The sequence below is a fragment of the Protopterus annectens genome, chromosome 3.part1 (assembly GCF_019279795.1).
Source record: "Protopterus annectens isolate FY-2018-M chromosome 3.part1, PAN1.0, whole genome shotgun sequence".
Classification (NCBI taxonomy): domain Eukaryota; kingdom Metazoa; phylum Chordata; order Ceratodontiformes; family Protopteridae; genus Protopterus; species Protopterus annectens.
The window spans coordinates 1,030,309,722-1,030,330,368 of NC_056732.1; the positions used below are offsets into that span (position 1 = coordinate 1,030,309,722).

At 44.6% G+C, this 20,647-nt stretch overlaps 1 protein-coding gene across 1 annotated transcript in view; it reads right to left on the minus strand.

Moving 5' to 3' along the window:
* Positions 1–20,647, minus strand: part of LOC122797744 — a 1,403,591-nt gene that overhangs the window by 1,001,546 nt on the left and 381,398 nt on the right. Inside the window, exon 10 of the mRNA XM_044066269.1 lies at positions 5,548–5,638. Within this exon, the coding sequence (XP_043922204.1) occupies positions 5,548–5,638 (91 nt within the window). The remainder of the gene's footprint in view (positions 1–5,547; positions 5,639–20,647) is intronic.

Sequence of the window (20,647 nt, forward strand, 5' to 3'; positions counted from 1 at the left end):
CTCAGCCGCCTGCAGAGAAAAGGCCCAGACCTGAGCAGGCCGACAACATCTCTTCAGATGAAGCCTCTGGGGATTCTGAGCATTCAGATACCCAAGAAGAATCCTTCCAGGCCTATGAGGACTCTGATGCTGAGGAATCAATTCCCTCTGCCTCTCCTCCAGAGGATTTTTCGTTCGGTGAGGTCCTACACTCTATGAGTGAGCATTTTAAATGGCAGGGTCAGGAATTTTCTGATTCCAGGAAAAGACTACGTACCTTCCTCAAGCAACCCCAGCACAGACCTTTAGCTATCCCTCCAGTTATGGATGTCCTGGATGATGTTTTCTCAGACTCCAGTGCTAACCCTGATTCTCTCCCTCCTGCTCCTGTCAAGCCAGATAGATATTATAGGGTCTCTGACACCCACAAGCATCTCTTTAAGGCCCATTCTGTGGATCTAGAAACTATTTCACAGGGCCCCCAAGGGAGTGGCTACTTCCACAGTCAAGAATCCACTGCCAGCGGATAGGGAAGCTAGGTCCCTGGAGAGATGGGGTAAAAAAGTTTATACCTCTACCACCCTGGCCATGAGGTCACTTAACTGCCTTTTTCATGTGTTTCAGTACCAGGATTTTTTACTGGATGATTTGCAGAAAAAGCTAGCCTCTCCTGAGCCTACTGATAGAAAGGCATTGCAGGATCTAGTACATAACACTCAGCAGGTTAGCAATCATTTTCTTCAGTGTGGTTATGATGCATTGGAGGCTTCATGTAGGGCAGCTATGACTGGGGCTGTTATACGTAGACATGCTTGGTTAAAAGAACAGCCACTGCCAGACCATGTTAAAGTAAAGTTACTTGATGCACCTCTGGAAAAACAGAAGTTTTTGGTGCTAATGCACAAGATGTGTTGAAGTCCATTGAGGAAAAAGCTAAATCAGTACAGACAAAGATTTCCTCCAGGTTCAGCCACCCAGATTCAGCAGGAATTGGCCTTCAAAGAATTGGTCCTTTCCAGACACTGACAAGTTTCAAAGGGGAAAAAACAGGCATGCCCGAGGTAGAGGGCAATACTGAGGCTCCTACAGGGGCCGCCAATGGCAACCACCAAATCAAAGAAGTGGCGCAGGTAGTCCAGCTGCACCACAAGGACAACCACAATGACTTGACTTTCATACCGCCTACAAAGGTTCAAAGAGAAGCACCTTTGGGCGGAAAATTATCCTTATTCTCAAAAAACTGGCATATCTTAACCAAGGACAAATGGATTCTGGATTTAATAGACAAAGGTTACAGATTCCACTTCCATACTTTACCAATAAGACAAGACATGCCAAACCTGCCACTTCATCAAAGGGCAGAGGCACTCATTCAAGTTTCAAAGCTGTTAAATATAAAAGCAATAGAAAAGGTCCCTCCACAGGAACAAGGCCAGGGATTTTATTCAAGACTGTTCCTTGTTCCAAGAAAGGAAAACAAATGGAGGCCTATACTGGACTTGTCTACTCTAAATACTTATCTCATTGTGCCAAAGTTCAAAATGCTGGCGTTGCAGCAACTCCTTCCCATGCTGGGCAAGGGGTCTTGGCTGGTCACTCTGGACCTCAAGGAGGCATACCTGCATGTCCCAATCAGACAAAGCTGCAGATACCTCAGATTTCTTGCAGGGACAGAGCATTATCAATTCTCAGCATTGCCGTTTGGCTTATCTACTGCGCCCAGAGTGTTCACGAAATGCCTGGCATCAGTAGTGGCACACTGCAGACTCCAGGGGATTCAAATATACCCCTACCTGGACGACTGCCTCATACAAGCAGACAACAAACAAACCTTGATAGCAAACTTGGACTATGTCATTCAATTACTACAGGCCTTGGGATACACCGTCAACATTCAGAAATCAAGACTCCTGCCATCCCAACATATTATTTTCCTAGGAGCCAAACTGGACACAAAAACACAAATGGCTTATCTCACAGAGGAAAAACAGCAGCAGTTACCAGAATACTTCAAAGGCCTAGCAAAGCTCTCCCAGCAGACTGCAAGGAAAATCCTGCAGGCCCTGGTGTTCATGGCATCTTGCATTCTTCTGATACCTTTGGCAAGACTTCATATGAGAAAGCTGCAATGGTACTTAAAAAGCTTATGGTCCCAACACAGCCAAAGCCTAGAGGACGTAATCCCACTCATTCCATATCTACAAAGAGAATTTTTGTGGTGGGCTCAAACAAGTCAGTTAAACAAAGGCATGTCTTTCAACAAACCTCAAGCAGGTCAAATGATTACAACAGACGCCTCAGACCATGGATGGGGGGCGCACATGGAGGGCAGATGCATTCAAGGTCAATGGACACCAAGGGAAAGGCATCTGCACATAAACCAAAAAGAGATGTTGGCAGTGATACATGCAATCGAGTCTTTTGAAAAATCACTTCAACAAGGACATTTGCTAATAAGGACAGACAACACCACTGTTATGTGGTATATAAACAAGCAGGGAGGCACTCATTCCTATCCCCTCTGCAGACTAACAATGATTCTCTGGGAAAAATCCCTAAGTCTGAAGATACATCTGCAATCCCAGTTTGTGCCAGGCAAGGACAATGTACTGGCGGACAAGCTGAGCAGAAATTTCTTGGATCCACACGAATGGATGCTGCATCCTCACATTTTCTCACAAATAACAAGGACATGGAGAAGACCGGACATAGATCTCTTTGCTTCTCACATGAATCATCACCTGGAAAAGTTCTGTACAAGGACCCACCATCCTCTAGCCTGGAAATGGATGCTCTCTCCTTCAGCTGGAATTCCCTAACAATTTATGCATTCCCTCCTCTACCACTGCTGACCAAGGTGATACTGAAGATCAAAGCAGAACAACCAACAGGCATTTTGATAGCTCCAGACTGGCCAAGGCAGCACTGGTACCCATTGCTGTTGAGCATAACTCGGACCACACCGTGGCCTCTGCCCCTATGGACTCTGCTTCTAACATAACACAATTACAGGACTGTTCATCAAAACCTGAAAACATTGCATCTGACAGCCTGGAGGTTACCATAACTCCTTCCGATATCTCTCTCTCCAAAAAAGTTCAAGAGATCTTACTGGAAGCATGCAGACCTTCCACCAGAAAAACCTATTCAGCCAAGTGGAAGAGATTCATCATCTGGAATGCTAACAGGGGTCAGGATACAACAGTATTGAGTATACTGATATTGGAATACCTGGCAGAAATGTTTCTTACTGGTCTCTCATATTCGTCCATAAAGATTCATGCCTCAGCAATCTCAGCAAAATACAATTGTGATCCACCTGTGTTTTCGCATCCTTTGCTAAGACAGTTCCTAAGAGGGATAAAGAATAACAAACCTCCCAGGAAACCGCCAGTACCTGCATGGGACCTCAACTTCGTCTTGGAAAAATTAACTCTTCCTCCCTTTGAACCAGCAGCAACTTCAAAAATGCAATTTCTCTCATGGAAAACGGTTTTCCTATTGGCAATCACATCAGCAAGAAGAGTCTCGGAGATACAGGCACTCATGGCAGTACCTCCTTTTCTCATTTTTCATCAGGACAGATTCTCTCTAAGAACCAATCCTTCATTCATGCCAAAAGTAATTTCCAGGGTGTCTCTAAATCAAGCCATTCACCTACCTACTTTCTTCCCCAATCCTCAAAACAGGGGGGGAAGCGCTGCTGCATACTTTGGACATACACAGGCAACTACGCTACTACTTGGACAGAACTAAGGCCCACCAGAAAGTCTGACCAACTGCTTGTAGCCTATGCTGCTGGAGTACAAGGAAAAGCAATCTCCAAACAAACAATTTCCAAATGGACTGGACACTGCATCAGATTCTGCTATTCTTTTCATGGAAAAAGTGTGCCAGCCAATATAAGGCCACACTCCACCAGAGCTATAGCCACATCCACAGCTTTCCTAAGAGGAGTGGCTACAAAGGACATTCTAGAGGCTGCTACATGGAGCTCCGTGCATACATTTACCAAGCACTACAACCTGCCTTTATACTCCAGATCCCGAGCAGGCTTTGCTTCGGCAGTCCTGCAGGGCATTTTAGCTACACCATCACTTTCTTAATTCCAACCACCCCCCAGCTTGGCTATGGTATTCAACACATATGTTATGACTGCAGTTGCATTCTTGAAGGACATAGTACAGTTTTGTACCTACCATAAATGTAGATGTCCGATAGATATGCAACTGCAGTCGGATTTTCCCACCCTCCTACCCCTCTGTAACCACCTTTATGGGTCCACTCCCCCTATTCCTATTAGCTGGGGGTATCTCCTATGGTGTATCTGTTTATTACTGTTGTGCATGTCTGGAATTGTTTATCCATTCACCAAATTTAGCCTTCCTAGGAGGGCACCTGGCATCTGGGGCAAGAAACACTGAAGAAGATGGCGTCGGCCGATGCCTTTATACTCCAGCCGTTCTGACGTCGGAGAGGAGGCGACACCAGCTGACGCCAGACCCAGACGTGGGAATCCGGACGACCGAGGGCTGCCTGAGGCAGGACAACCCATATGTTATGACTGCAGTTGCATATCTATCGGACATCTACATTTATGGTAGATACAAAACTGTACTTTTTCCTGACTTCATTTCCCTTAGTGCTGTTCTTTTTCTATCATGGGTTCTTCTTTCATTGTAGGCTGTGCCTGGGCCAGTAAAGCTTTTATGGAGTTTTCTTCATTTAGAAGCTGTTGGAAGTATTCCTTCCATCTACCTTTGAATTCCTGTGGGCTGGTGAGCAGGTTGCTGCAGTCATTCCTTATGAAGGTTGCCTATCTCTTTTATCCTTCTGTCATTGTCTTGCAACCTGATAGTGTGTGTCCTCTACTGTGTCAAGTTTCAGAAACTGGTAGAGTGCCATTGATGGTTTAGCCTGGTCTCTCTTCCATTTTCCACTTCTTTCCTGCACTCTTTCTTTCTTCTGATGGCCACAAATCTGTTCTATAATCTTGATGTATGCGGTTTTGAGGAGATGCCATTTTCTGTTTATTTCTATGCATACAACATTTATACTTTCCTCTTGAAAGTATCCTATTTAATTTATCCTTAGGGAACCATGCTTTTTTGCAGATACGGAAGCTTAGTTTTAAAGAAGGAAACAAGAAAAAAGGCAAATACAAGAGACTGGGATAATACAAGATCAGACAGACAGACAATTCTAGAGACAGAGTTGTAGCTACGTTGGAGCAAAGGGGGCAAGCTACTCCTGGCGCAAGGTAATAGGGGATATAATCTGCATTGGAGTAACAGCATTTAGAAATTAATGGTGATAGTGGCTTGCTACAGTTTTACATTTTTTTTTGTCCTCAACCTGGAAATGACTTTTGGCCCTCAGTTCAGAGTTTTGGGGGGGTGCCAGGTCAGAGAACTGTGCATGGTGTCAGACAACCTAGCTATGGTTCTGGTTAGAAGAGGGGCAGTGTCATACATAATATTCCAAATGAGTACACATGCACACTAGTCTGAAAGTGCCATTTTAACCAAGTCAGCAACTAAGTAAACCTAGAAAGAAGTTCAAGCTTACCTGAAAGCAATCCTGATCTTGACCTTTCACCAGCAGTCTCAGACGTTGTGTTATATTTGTAGAGTCATTTCTGAGAGTCAATTTCTGCTGCCTAGAATGACAATTTACATAACTAATTAAACTACACCCAATTTCAGCCACATACGAAACCTGGAGACAAAGCTTTACATGCAGTACATGTAAACTATATTTAGGCGGTAAAAATAATATGTAAAAGCATCCAGCATCACTTAAAACATCCTTTCTTTTCCTACTACATTGTCTGGACTAGCTTTCACTTTCACAAAAAAAAAAAAGATAAGTACCATAACATTCCATCTGTGTTGTAGATTTTCATTCTTCCTCAACCTCTGGGTTTGACTTGGTCGTTACTATAGCTCGTGGTAATTAAAAAAACTCCCAAGCCTATCCTTTACCCAGCATGCATCAGTCCTAAGGACCTCAGATTTTGTTTGCTAACAGAAAAAGAGGAAAGGCCAAAAGGGCCTTAAAAATCAGAGAGACTATCTGGAGCCAAAATGGGGATATGACCTCCTAAAATCCACGTGTTTTCCAGGAGTTAACTGGCAGGGGGTTGATGGGTGGGGAGTTGAGGAAGAATGAAAATCAGCAACACAGATGGAACATTATGGTAGTACATAACTTCTTTACCTGATATTGCCAATTTTCATTCTCTCCTCAACCTGTGGGACAGAGGCCCAGCTACCTTAGTTCCCAGGAGGACTCATGGAAACATGTTGCTAAGCACCACTGAACCGAATTATGCTCTTCCCCCGGAGGCCACATATAATTTGTAATGAGTAATAAAGGTGTGGGAAGTCACCCAAGTTGCTGCTGCACAAATATCACCTATGGATGCCCTGGAATGAAATAAAGGTGAGGTAGCTATAAGCTCTAGTTGAAGGTGTTCATACAGGTTTTGGTAGAGTAATACACAACTTATATATCAAGGAAATCCAATCTGTGAGCGATCTGGAGAAAGTTACCTTAGTCACAGGCTTTCTTAATTTCAAATGAGAGAAGGAGACACTTGGTAGGATTTTTCTAATATTCTTTGTCCTGTCACAGTAAAAACGTAGTCTGTTGACATCTAATAAATGTAAACAATATTCACATTTACTAGAAAATTTAGGGAAGAACACAGGTAAATTTATAAACTGGTTGATATTGGACTCCGAAACCACCTTAGGTAAGAAAGATGGATTTGTCCTCAAGGTGACAATCTCTGTGAAAAATTAAGTATGGTGGTTGCATGATGAGGCTTGAATTACTGAGATTCTTCTTGCTGAAGTAACAATGACTCAGAAAATAGCTTTCCAAGACAAAAATTTTAGATCACACTTGGCTGCTGGTTCAAATGGTGGTCGAGTAACAGCATGCAACACCAGAGTGAAGTCCCAAGGCAGAGTAGGGTCTTTAAAGGGAGGTTTGAAGAGAAGAGTTCCTCTCAAAAAGGCTTTACAAAGTTTGTGAGAAATAAGTGAAGAGTCTTGATATCCAATATAATAACTGAATATGGTTGCTAACTGCACTTTAATAATGGAAGTAGATGCACCTTCTTTGAAAAGTAAGGCTAAGAAGTCAAGTATGCTATGGATAGGTGCTGAAAAGGGGGCAGTGTTACTCTGATGTACCCAATAAACAAATTGCTTCCATTTACTAGTGTACAGTTTTCATGTAAATGGTTTATGAGAGGATAAAAGAATACATGTTGGGCAAGGGAGGAGAGCATAGATTGTCTGGCTATTAATGGAACTGGAGAAACCAAGCTGTCAGTCTGAGGCTTAAAATGTCTGGGTGAATCATGCCCCTCGGGTGAGACAGGAGGTCTGAAGTTGGATCCAGAACCCAAGGTTGTTTAAGTATGTGAGGCCAAAGGAAAGGAAACCACATCTGTTGAGGCCAGTAAAGTGCAAAGAGGATTACTTTGTTCTTCAATCTGGTATCTTTCTGAAGGAACTTCGAGATTAACGGAGTGGGAGGACAGGCATAAAGGGGACCGGGAGGCCAGTTGTGAAGAACAGCATCCCTTGGTTATTCCCAGAGGGGGATTAGGGCAAAGTAGTTGCTGCACTTGTTTAGGGAAGAGGCGAAAAAAGACTGCAGCAAGGCTGACCCCATTAGCAGAAAATCCTTTCTGCAACTGTCTGAGGGACCACTTGAGGCAGAAGGATACATCTGCATAATTTGTCTATTGCATTGGACTTTCCCGGAATGTGCATTGCTGTGAGAAAGTGAATGGATGAGATCGCCCACTGCCACACACTGAGGACTTAAAATGGGTAGGACCTTGTTCCTCGTTTGTTGACGTACCAAACTACATACATGTCTGTCTGAACTGCAAATGTTCCCAAGGGTAAAGCATCTTGAAAGGACTGCAACACAAAGAACACTGCTCTCATCTCTAGAACACAGATATGTACAATGACCTCTTCGGGGGAACAAGTGCCTTAGACAGTTGTCCCCAGAAAATTCCCCCCACCCTAACTCAGAAGCATTTGTGGTCACTGTGGACTTGGGTTGACGGGGAATAAATGGCTGACCTTGACAGATTTTGCCTGACTGTATCCAGCATCTGAGGTCCATTTTGCATATGTTGGTAACTGATACTGGGGAGGACATTGGCTGAAGTACAGACCACTAAGTTACAAGAAGTCACTGTAAAATCTTCATGTGAAATCTGGCCAATGGAACTAAGGTTATTGAAGCCACCATGGAACCCAAATCCTGAAGGACCAAACATGCCAAAACTTTGGAGCTATAAATAATTTTCATAACCTGTGTTCTTATTGTGTCCAGTCTTGATGGGGGAAGGGAGTCAATCATTGTCTTTGTGCTTAAAATTGCCCCTATAAATTCTACACTCTGAGTTGGTTTTAAGCAGGATATTTTGTAATTTATGGTTATCTCTAGATAGGAACATGGCTGAAGAACCTGTAATCTTCCCTCTAGTAGTTGTTGCTTGGTCAGGGCGGAGGCGAGTCAGTAGTCTAAATATGGAAATACTCTGAATCCTTGCGGTCTCAGGTGAACTGCTATTACTGCCACACATTTGGTGAACACCCTGGAGACTGTGGTGAGACCAAACGGCAGAACCCTAAACTGATGACCGTCTCCCAGCAAAAGTGAAGGAACCTTCTGGATTGTCTGTTCATCTTTATATGATAGTACGCATCCTGAAGGTCTATGGAGCACATCCAGTTGACCTGTTCCAGAAAAGGAAGACTGGAATGAACCATGATCATCTGGATTTGGATAGTTGAACCAATTTGTTCAAGACGATGAGATCCAAAATTAGTCTCCAGTCCTCTGTCTTTTTTTGGTACTAAAAAGAAAGTACAGCTGTGTACACCTACCATAAATGCAGATGTTGATGTGCATTCACTGTTGCAGTCATCACATGTGGGTTATCCCTGTTGTGATAGCTCTCTGCTGGCCCGAATAACGGAGTCACTGTTTTTCTGCGTCAGCTGCTGTCACTTGTAGACTGACATCAGGTTGTCAGTGCTAAGAAGCAAGGCAGCTGACATTACATCAGTTTTTCTTGCCCTAATCAGTCAGAAGCCCAAGGAAATATGATAAAGTGGTCCTGGAGGTTAAAACCCACCCAAAGAAGCTTATGACTCCCTAAGGAAAGACAATACAAGGGGAAGAAGGGAGGGAAACCAGGACTGCAACAGTGAATACACTCAAACATCTACATTTATAGTAAGCGTACACAACTGTACTATGTTCTTCGTGTTTCTCTGTCACAGTCATCTCCTATGGAAGGATTCCCAAAGCTGAGAAGAGGAGTAGAAGGATTAGAGACCTAGGCATGGGTACGCAAGCCCTGCAGAACTGCAAAGGTAAACCCTGCCCTAGCAATAGAGAAAAAAGAAATGTGGTAATGCTTTGTAAAGTTATGGACAGAGGTCCAGGTGGCAGTTTCCAAGATGTCCCAGGAGGAAAGTCCTGTGGGGAATGTTGTGGAAGTGGAGGCTGCCCTAGTGGAATGGGTACGAATCAACTTGGGGGATAGTTTCCCATGTAATCAGTAGCAAAAATGGATACAGTGTGACATCCATTTGGAAATGGTTTGCTTGGAAATGGGCTTCCCCTCTGCCTCTGGGACAAAACTCACAAGAAGTTGGTCCATTTTCCTGAAGGGTTTAGTACAGTCCAGGTAGTAACTGAACTGTCTGTGCACATCTAGTGAGTGCAGAATTCTTTCCCCATGTTTTGAGGGTTAGGGAAGAAGGTGGGCAGATGAATGGCTTGGTTGACAGTCACATTAGATACCACCTTGGGCATAAAGGAGGGGTTAGTCCTCAGGGAGACCCTGTCTGCATGGAAAATGATGAAGGGCTCAATGGCCATCAGTGCCAGAAGTTCTGAAACCCTTCTGGCTGATAGCTAGTAAGAAATCAGTCTTCCAGGAGAGGTATTTCAGTCCTGCTGAAGCAGCAGGTTCGAAGGGTGGTAAGGTTAGTTTTTACAAAACATAATTCAGGTCCCAGGCTGGCGTGGATGGCCTTCTGGGAGGTCTGATATTAGAAGCCCCACTAAGGAATTGTTTAATCAAAGGATGTGAGAACAGGGGCTGGTCTGTATCGAAATGAGCTGAAATGGCTGAAGCATGGACGTTAACAAGAGAAGGAGAGGCCACTATTGATTAATTCTGCTAGATAGTCCAGGATAAGAGGGACAGAAGGTTGTGAGGAAATGGCCCCAGCAGCAGAATCTTTTCCATTTTCCTGCGTAAGATTTTCTGGTTCTGGGCCTTCTGGCCTCTGTGATAATGTCTAGGACCTGTTTGCTTAACATGTGCCCCTTGCTTGCCTTTAGAGTATTAGCCATGCTGACAGTTTGAGTCTCTGCAAGTCTGGGTGCATCCCTCCCCCACTTGAGTCAAGAGGCATGGGATCAGGGGAAACTGCCTGGGAGGCTGTGATGTCAGGCTGCGCAGCAAACAGTACCAATGCTGTCTGGGCCAATTTGGAGCAGTGAGAATAGCCCTTGGCCCCTCCTCCCTTATCTTGATCAGCACCTTGGGAATAAGAGGCAGAGGAGGGAATGCATACATGAACAGGGTATTCCAGGGGAAGGTCAAGGCATCCACCTTCCATGCTAGGTGGTGATACTCCCTGATACAGAATTTCTTTAGCTGGTAGCTGAGGTGCGAAGCAGAGAGATCCACCTCTGGATTTCCCCACTCCTGAGTGACTTGCAAAAAGATCTTTCTGTGGAGCTGCCATTAGTGGGGGTCCAGTAAGTTTCTGCTTAAGTGGTCTGCCAGGGTGTTGTTGATCACTGATAGATGTTGGGCTATTAAGTGCAATCCCATCGAGGAGGCAGTCAGCCAGAGGTTCATGGCTAGCCTGCACAGAGGGTAAGATTGGGTCCCTCCCTATTTGTTGATGTACCACATATTACTGTGGTGTTGTCTCTCTTTTGATAAGGAGAACCCCTGGCCTGCGATGGGGTTGGAAGGATGTCAGAGCCTTTTGTACTGCCATCATTTCTTTCTGGTAGATATGTAAGGGAAGTTGCTGGGCACCCCAAAGACCTTGGGTGCATCTGCCTGCTAGGTGAGCGCCCCAAGCAATGTCTGAGGCATCGGTTGTGATGGTCTACCCAGTAGGGAGGAGGATGATGGGGAGACCCTTATTCTTGGCACAGGCCCCTGCCCACCAGAGAAATTTGGCCCTTTTATCGGGGATCAGAGAGAGAGAGAGGTCTCTCGAGGCTGTGAGTGTTGACACCAAAGGCTGTTTACATACCATTGAAGCTTCCTCATATGAAGCCTGGCCAGAGGAATTAGAAGGATGCAAGATGTCATGTACTCTAAGGCTTGCAGGAACTTCCTCACCATGAAGTGACTTTTGGATGCCAGCTGCGTAAAGTAGTGAGGCTTCCAAGAAAATGATCCTCCTGGAGGCTATTTGCTTTGATTTCTTCTCATTGATGGTGAACCCCAAGGAAGGTAGGAGGGATTTGACAAAGCGGAAGTCCTGCAGCATCTTATCTTTGCACTCTGTCTAAATGAGGCAGTCGTCCATTTAAGGGTATATCTCTATATTTCTCTGTCTGCAAAATGCTATGGTTGGGCCAAACATTTGGTGAATACCTTGGGAGCAGTAGATAAGCCAAAGGGAAGTGCAAAGAACTGAAAGTGTTGAGAGAGCCTGCTCTGAAGCGCAGGAATTTCCTGCAGGATTCCCTTAGGGGGATGTGGAGGTAGGCATCTTTTAGGTCTATGGTCACAAACCAGGCATTTTTTGTCAGCATAGGCAGCAGATGTTGCAAAGTTAGCATTTTGAATTTGGGTACCATCAGGGAGGTGTTCAGAATGGACAGATCCAGGATGGGGCACCAAGTGCCCTCCTTTCTGTGAACAAGGAATAGTCTGGAATAAAAGCATTTGCCTGTTTGATCTACAGGAACAGGTTCTACTGCCCCCTTGGGATATGAGAGTTTTGACTTGTTTTAATGACTCTGCCCACTGATTTGGAGGTAAGTCTGGGTACCCTCTGGGAAATGGGAGTTCGTTGAAAATGCATTTGTATCCCTGAAAAATTATCTTTAAGACCTATTGTTCCTTTGTTACAGACAGCCAATTATCTTTTCAGAGGGACAGCCTTCCTCCTAGCTTTTGGTGGGTGAGAGAAGGGCGAGGGGGTGGAGTGGGAGTTGAGAGTTTTTGCCATAGAGGAATGGCTTAGAACTCCCTCCGTTTGGGGTGGAAGTGGTCCACTGTTTAGTTCTTTGCTGTCCCTGGGATAGGGCCCTGGGTGGTCTGTCCCTGCGGGACTTACCTTCCCATGTCTGCTAGGTGCAGGAAAAGACCAGTGCTTAGAGGGAAAAATCCTGGTGAATATTGGAGGTTGAACCTGAAAGAAATCTTTTATTGTTTGCATAGATTTTGCTTTGTTTTCCATCTTTTTAAGGACCTCTTCTGCTTTTTCTCCAAAAAAACGGTCTTTATCCAAGGGTGCATCAATTAATTTAGACTTAACATGATCAGAGAGAGAGGTAGTTCCTTCAACCATGCATGTCTCCTAATGACTGATCCAGACACTGATGCCCTGCTAGAGGCTTCTAGTGCACCATATCCACAGTGTAAATAGTGTTTTGCCACTTGACAAGTAGAGTGCAGTAAATCTAATAAGTCTTTTGAATTGGCACAGTCAGGAAAGGTTAAATCTTTTGCCTTAATAGTTCCAAAGTGTGTTGTTGATATTTTAACATATGGAACTAACAGCTGAGTGCTTGGATAGCCAAGGTTGCAGAGGTGTAATTTTTTTTTACCCCATCTGTCCAGAGCTCTGCCATCCTTGTCAGGAGTAAGATTCTTTGCAGAACTAGCCCAAGCTCCTTTAGGTAACTGTGTAATGACCTCCGGGTCTGCAGCAGGATTTCTGTACAGCTATCTGAGAATCTGGTACTCTGTAATACCAGTCAGGTTTACTGGGATCAGGAGGGAGTCAGGGGCTAAGCTGGAGTCATGGAAAACATCCAACTTCTAAGATGGTGGGGATGGCCAGGGGTCTGTGCTGGGGCAGGTCTAGAAACTCTTAGCCTTTTCTTAGACTGAGGGAAGTCCTGAGATTCCCAGTGTAAATGTTCCCTGAGAGTGTGAAGAGTTTGCCCAAAGGAAAGGTCTTCCTGTGGGGAAGCAGAAGGAATGGATTCCTCTGCATCTGAATCCTCAAGCAGTCAAAGGTTATTGTTCCTCTTCAAAATCTGAATAATCAGATTCCTCAGAATCCTGCTCGGTCATTAGTTCTGGAGAAAGGTGTCTTTTCCTTTTAGAAGCTGTGGCCTGACTGCCCCTGATAAGGGAGAGAAGATTCTACACCATCTTAAGCATTTGGGCTTGGGGTGGTGCAGCAGGTGTAAGATGGTGGCTAGAGGAAGATTTTCTAGGAGTGGCCTGGCTTCTAGGCCTAAGAGTATCCCTTAGTCTGAGAGAAATGGTAGTCGGATAAGAAGACGTCAGTTTTTGTCTAGAATCGGTAGTGCGAAAGGTCTCCTGGGAAGCCGGTGCCTGCGTCGCGGCTCCGGACCCAAACAAGGCAGAGACAGCCAAAGGCTCGGAAGACTATTTCTGTGTCATATCGGACTCCAAAAGGGTCTCGGTAGAGGCCTGTGTAGATATCGTATCAGGCATCAGGGGCTGCAAAAGCACCTCACTTAATTCCGGAGAACTGACGACCTGCTTAGCGGCAGAGTCGTCGTATGGCTTAGCCTTGTGTGGTCTTGTCTGTATCCCTACGCTTTTTCGGACTGTCTACAGACTGTTGGCTAATGAACACCATTTGTGAAGATGGAGGACAAAAATATCCGTCTACAGTAATAGCTCTACGACGAATGGCTCTCACGTTTAAGAGGGCACAGAACCGGCAACAGGGAATGTTGTGGTCTGGGCCTAAAAAAGTGACAGTATGAATGGAAGTCTATATATGGGATCTGTTTTCCACAGGCGAGACAATTGTTAACTTTTTTGGACATTGGTTAGTGAAAGCAAAAAGGATCCCCAACAGGGTACTTGGCTTTAGACATTTTCAGCTCTGGTAGTGACCGACCGGCACACTTACGAACTGCTTCTGCTATGGGCTCCAGGGCAAGAAAGACTGATTTAATAGCGTCAGCTATGTTGCTTTATAGCAATGATGACCTGACAGCAGATGATGCAAAAAATCAATGATTCTAGTATTCAGGTCGGCCGAGGGCTACCACAGCAGGGATAACCCACAGGTGATGACTGCAACAGTGAAGTATGAAGAACATCCTAGATTAAGATCCGGATCCTCTCTGGTCTGGTGAGACCTCTTAGATGACACTTTTCTAGCAGCTTTTGTATCTGCAGAGCTGCTTGTTCCTTCTGACTGGGTAGAACATTGGGATTTTCCTGTGAATGGGAGGAGGAAGGGGAAAATGGTATAATATAACCTCCGGAATGATCCTTTACACTTATGAATTGGATGTTATTTGTAGCCAGGCTCTCCAGTGCAGGGGCAATCTACCAGCGATTGCCTCCAGAGGAAGAAAACCAGATCTCCTTTCAGGAGTTCTGGTAGGGTCTTCAAAGAAGGTATCTCAGGATCCCTGGCTTCGTAGGCCAACTCTGTCACAATGGAGAAGTCTACCATTACAGCTTTCCCTTCTGCCCTGGGGGAAATGCCTCCATGTGTGTCCTGAAAAGGCCTTTGGGACTTTTTAGACCACATTTTACCACTACTTCTCTGGTTCCTGGAAAAGGATCTCTGAGGAGCAGAAAAAAGTATGCTACAAGAGACATTTCTATCTTTCTCACATCTGGATAAAGTATCCTTTACCATGGGGCCAAATAAGAACGTACAGTGAAATGGAGCAATGATGAATGAAGACCTGAAGGGCTCCAAAAAATCACACAAGCCCATCCTGCCATGTCTCCTTATGGAAATGGCTGCACCCACAGCTGTCATCTTTTTGGCTACATCAAGAAATGAGCCCCATGGATGAACTGGATATGGATTGTAGGATAGCCAACTGAGAACAGACAGATGGTTGCACTTCCTCAGAAATGGACCCAGTGAGGATAAAGTTTTTTAATCAGATCCCTCTGCAGTCTCGTAAAATGAGCTAAGTAATTCCAAGACTGTAAAGCAAAGGTCAGTGAAGCATAAACTTGCTTCCTGTACCTATCCATCACAAGAGACTCCTTGTTGGAAGAATGAATAGAGGAACTTCCGCCAGCAACTTCCTTTACAGTTGCTGCTGCCACAACCAAAGCATCAACAGGCATACATTTAGACCAAGATTACTTATCTTCTGGGGCTATTATCATTTTGTCTGGTCTCCATGAAATTCGTTCAATGGTATTTAGAAGCCTTCCATACCCGATGAGAGATCAACTCAATGAGCTCATCAGTGGGTGGAGTTACCCAAGAGCCAGACGGGCGAGTACCAAAAGGCTCCAGGTGCACCATCTCCTTGGGCAAAGGACTGCTGGACATCCAGCCACCTCTCTGTTTTAAGATTTCTAGGAAGTCTCCAAAGGAGACATCATCAGGAGACCACCTTGGGGATTCTTCACCTTCATCGGTGTCGGTGTCTTCAATGACAGATTCTTCCAAGGAATCCATGTGCTTCCTCTTGCACTTCTTCCTAGGGACCTCATCAGTGGAATTCTCTAGCAAGATAATGGAAGAAGAGGGGATGCCTGTTAGGAAGCCTAGGGTTTTGCTACATGCTGTCCTTCTGAAGAGAAGGGTTGAGGCTCTGGGCACAAAGAGGGCTGAGGATCCAAGGTGGGAGGAACCATCTGAATGCCTGGAACTGACATGGCTCTCCAATACTTTGAAAGCTGACCTCCTAGAGAGGAAAAGGACTCTGGCTCAGCAAGAACAAACCTCTGAGCCATAGTCCCTCCCTGCTCTGAACACAGTCTCTCCAAGTTCAAGGCTGGAGCCGAGCTCATCTGCACTGAGGCTTAGAGCCATAGAGACAGCTCCAAAAACTTTGGAGTCAATTCTAATAGCCTGGAACCAACCAGAGAAATGCAGCATTGAGAGGTCTCCTGTTCTAAATGGGTTGAAGAACTCAGAGCAATTTTCGAAGTCGAAGATAACTTTAGATCAGTGGAAGACAGTGCTGGTAGATTCGGATGAAAGTACTCTGAAGCTTTGGTAAAGGCAGAGGAGGATGCAAGGTTGAAGGAGTGCACATGTCTGGCTCCTGACATAAGAGGGTAGGGGACGAAGGATCTGGTGTTAAAGTCCCTGCACCCACAGAATCTTCCTCGCCAATCTCTCTAAGTCATGTTCAGTGATACTCTTGGAAGAATGAGTGGAAAATATGGAAGGAGACTTCGGTGTTTGCAAAAAGGGAATAGGTATTCTAGACAGAACCGGGTAAAAACAAGGTGAACACCTAGTCCTTGGCAAGGAAATGACACACTGTGCTAATACAGGAGAAAAAGCTTTTGGTTCCAAAGATTTCAGAGCTGAAGGAAACTTGTCCAATGAAGTCAGAGTCCAATGTAGATGTCAACCCTGAAGCATGTCCAGAATTAGGTTTTGGTGCCGACTGATCATCTAGCGCCAATAAAAAATGGCTACTTTTACTCTGATCCAAAAATGTCCTCCTACTGGGTTGTTCCAAGTCGGATTTTCCCGGTTAACAAATGTAAAATAAAATAAATAATGTAGAAGGAACAGAGTTTTTTTTTGTTTCTTAGCTGTCAAGGCCAAAGTGCAAGTCGGCACCGACACAGGTCTTTACTTCAGCTTCTCGGAAGCTTTTGAGGAGGTTGAAGGGCTAAAAATATTAGAATTGCCCTTATGTACTTTTTTTGAAGGGGAAGCTCCAGATAAGGCCTCGCTAAGAGAGGAAGGTAATAGCCCTTTTAAAATAAATTTGTTCTTTTGCTCATTTAAGGCTCTATGAGAAAAACCCATGACACACTGAGCAATCTTCTTGAAGGTGAAGTGGGCCCAAACAATATACACAGAGGTTATGGGAATCAGAGTAATGTACTTCATGGCCACACTTCTGACAGGTTTTAAAACCAATTTTATCTTTGTCAGCCATAATCCACCACACAAAAACCAAAAATTTGAAGAAAGGAAAAAGATCCAGCACCCCCCCCCCCCTGTTCTTGGTTGTAGTTTAAATTTGGTGGCTTTTGCAGTGCCCGCCCCACTGTAGATTTGATCTAGGACACTCCCCCAGTCCCATCTCTTTACTGCATTCTACCTAATAAACCCTTTCTGCACTTGCTTTTAGTCCTTTTTAATTTAATTACATTTTTTCAAACTGTGTGTGGACTAATATTGCTAGATACTCAAGTGTTCCAGCTTGCACTGCATGTGAATTGTTTTTACTACTGTTTTTGCTACTTTTCTGAAAAAAAAAAAAATTGCAAGCCTGTTTCCTACCTTTCCTGTAATTAGTGTATTAGTGTCCAGATACAGATTTGCTGTATCCAGGACTGTTTTTGTAAGTTTCTGAGCCCGCCAAGCCTTTCTGTGTTTGAGGGAAGCCTTCTAAGCTTATCAGTGGGAGTGGTAAGCATTGGGTAACTAGTCTACCACATAAGGAGTGGTTCTGGCCCAGAATTTGTAGTTATTGGCGGTTTGGACGGTCTTCCATCTCTCTCAACTTTCTAATTTGAAGGCCTGCATTTGCACTTGTTTCTGTCCTGCAACTCCTGGGCCCATCTCATTTGCTCACTTAAAAAAAAAAAAAAAAAATGTATATGCTTTTACAGTATTTCTGTTTCTTCCTACTTTATTTTGCTTTTGCGTCATCTTAATAGTACTCAATTGTATTTATTACTGCTTGGTGTAACTCATTCTAAGCCTTTTAGTTTAAGCACTTAGGCTTCAAACCAATTGTTTTACATTAAGAAGGTTTGTGGTCTGCACTGTAGTAGCAGAACAGGTAGCTTACATCCTTCTATGTTGGGAAATGCTGATTGAGGGCTCAGTGTCTGTTATTCTAAAAGTGAATTAATTCTGGTTTAAGCACTTGGGCTTCAGGCCAGTTATTTTACATTAAGAGGGTTTGTGGTCTGCACTCTTGTGGGACTCTGCCCTTCTGAGCTGGGAATTTCTGGTTAAAGGCTTATAGTGCCTGCATATTTAAACTGCTTCTTACTGAAATTGGTACACCTTGTTAGCTGTAGCATAGACTAGATCCAGGCCTGCTGAATCTAGCTTTGTTTGTATGCTTGTTGTTTGTTTGCTTGTTATATCCCTGAAACGCTAATTCCACCTAAAACGCGGCTTTACAGCGCTTCTGTGGATCCCTAGTGATATCTGCATTGCTTACTGTACTTATTTCCTTGTTTCACTTGAAAGAAAGTTACTGTTTGTCGTTTTTGCATTTAAGTTACCTGCAACACATTGCATTTAAGATACCTGACACTTGCTCACTAAAGCAATTATATAAGTCAGCACTAAAAAATTAAAAGCACTACACCCTCACAAACTCCCCATGAGTACCTTGTTCCCCACTGGCCCTTTTTTTCAATTATAAAGGAATTCCCAATACTATTCTAGCATGCCCAAAGGTCAGTTGTCAATCTCCTCTCCGGTCCAGCTGGTGAATCTGGGAATCTTGGGGCAATGTTACAACTGCCTCATGTACACATACAACCCTCTCCTCCTCCCAACAAATTCCAACACATGTGAGAGATGCAGCCATATAGCCAAACTGGAGGCTAAGCTCTCTCAACTCAGTACTGGTGTAACCAGTCAGGAGGAGAAGAAACCACACTCACTACAATTCCAGGCTCACACAGACCTACCCCGACAGCAAACCAAACACATACACACACAAAAACATAGTCGGAAGCTCTAAATAAAAATCAGCCTAAGCAGCAGAGACCTCCAAAGCACACACCCAAGCAACCGCTACACCAAAACAAAACACGTGAAACACACAGCTTACAAAGCCAGTGTGCCGAACAGCCACAGCCCTTAAGGCTAAACAACACACCTGATAAACTTGTAATAGGTGACTATCGTCAGGCACACTGACATCCCACTCACCAGGCTGAACAAGAAGGTCGTCACGGTGAGCTGCCTGTCAGGCGCTAGGATCCACCACATAACACAAGCACTCAGGTCACTCCAAGGCAAGTACAAATATAACTCGGTCATTGTCCATGCTGGTGTGAATGACCTGAGACGTACCTCCCTGGACTACATGAAAAGAGACATAGAGGAACTCTCTCAGCATGTAGCCCAGGCCAGTATGACCCTGACCTTGAGTAGCATCTTACCCTCACCAAGAATGATGCCACAATATGAAGACAAGATGATCAATTTCAACAATTGGCTTACGTATTGGTGTCATTCAAAGGGGATCCAATGCCTGTCAGCCTGGGATGACATGCTTGACAAGCCACGATGCTTCTCTAGGGACGGCTTGCACCTGTCACCCCTGGGCTTTCGGATATTGGCAAAGGCTCTTGCTTCTCCCATAGTGCCTTTTTTAGGCAAGGCTCAAAAGACAAACCCACCTCCATAGGTATCACAAGGGATAAGAAACTAAGAGTAATGCTACTCAACGCCAGAAGTCTAAACCTCAAGATGCATGCACTCGAAACTCTCCTTAGCATGGAGAACATCGATATCTGTGCAGTAACAGAAACCTGGTTCAAGGCTCCCGAGAGCACCCCAGCACTACCAGGTTATACCTCATACCATTCTTTTCGGCCCGAAAACTTGGACCAAACCACAAAAGGAGGGGAGTATCAATATTCGTCAAAGATACCCACACCTCCAGGTTGATGGCACGGCACGAAGCATCAGAGACTATCCATGTGCAAACAACAGTGGGTAAAAATGCCTTCCAGTTTATAGCCTGCTATAGACCACCCTCCCAAACCCAGGAACCCCACAAGGCCTTCCTGAGAACACTGGAAAATATGAAGGTCTCTCCAAACACCATTATATTGAGCGACTTCAACTACCCAAACATAGACTGGGAGCATTACTCTAGCTCCAACACCCTAGCCCAAAGGTTCCTAGAATTTATAAACTCAAATGCTATGGAACAACTTGTTACCACTCCCACAAGAGGGGAAACATACTGGACCTGATCATCACCAACATGGGGACTCTATGCTCCAGACCAGAAGTGTATCCCTCACTGGTAAGATCAGACCATAAACTAATCTCACTGGATATTCACATCCCGACCCCACCCCCTGCCCAGAAAACCACAGTGAAAAACTTCTCTAAAGCAAATTTCACACTCCTCAAAACCGAGGTGGAATCCTTCAAAGCCCCCGAGGCTGTGGAAAATATGGCCCAGACCGCAAAATCCTTTATAAACGCATTCTATGAACACCTTCAGGAATGCATGGATCATGCAATCCCATATAAAACCAAGACCCAATCCTCCAAAGGCAGACGTCCTGTCTGGTGGACCCCAGCCATAAACAAACTACACAATAGGAGGAAGCTACTACATGATAGAGCAAAATCCCAAAAAGGGAAGGCATCTCAGATCAGTATTAGCAAAAAACTAAGGGCGCGCATAAAATCGTCTAAGGCCAGCTTCGAGAGAAAAATTGCACAGGACACTAAGGATAATCACAAGGCTTTCTTTAGTTATGTTAGGA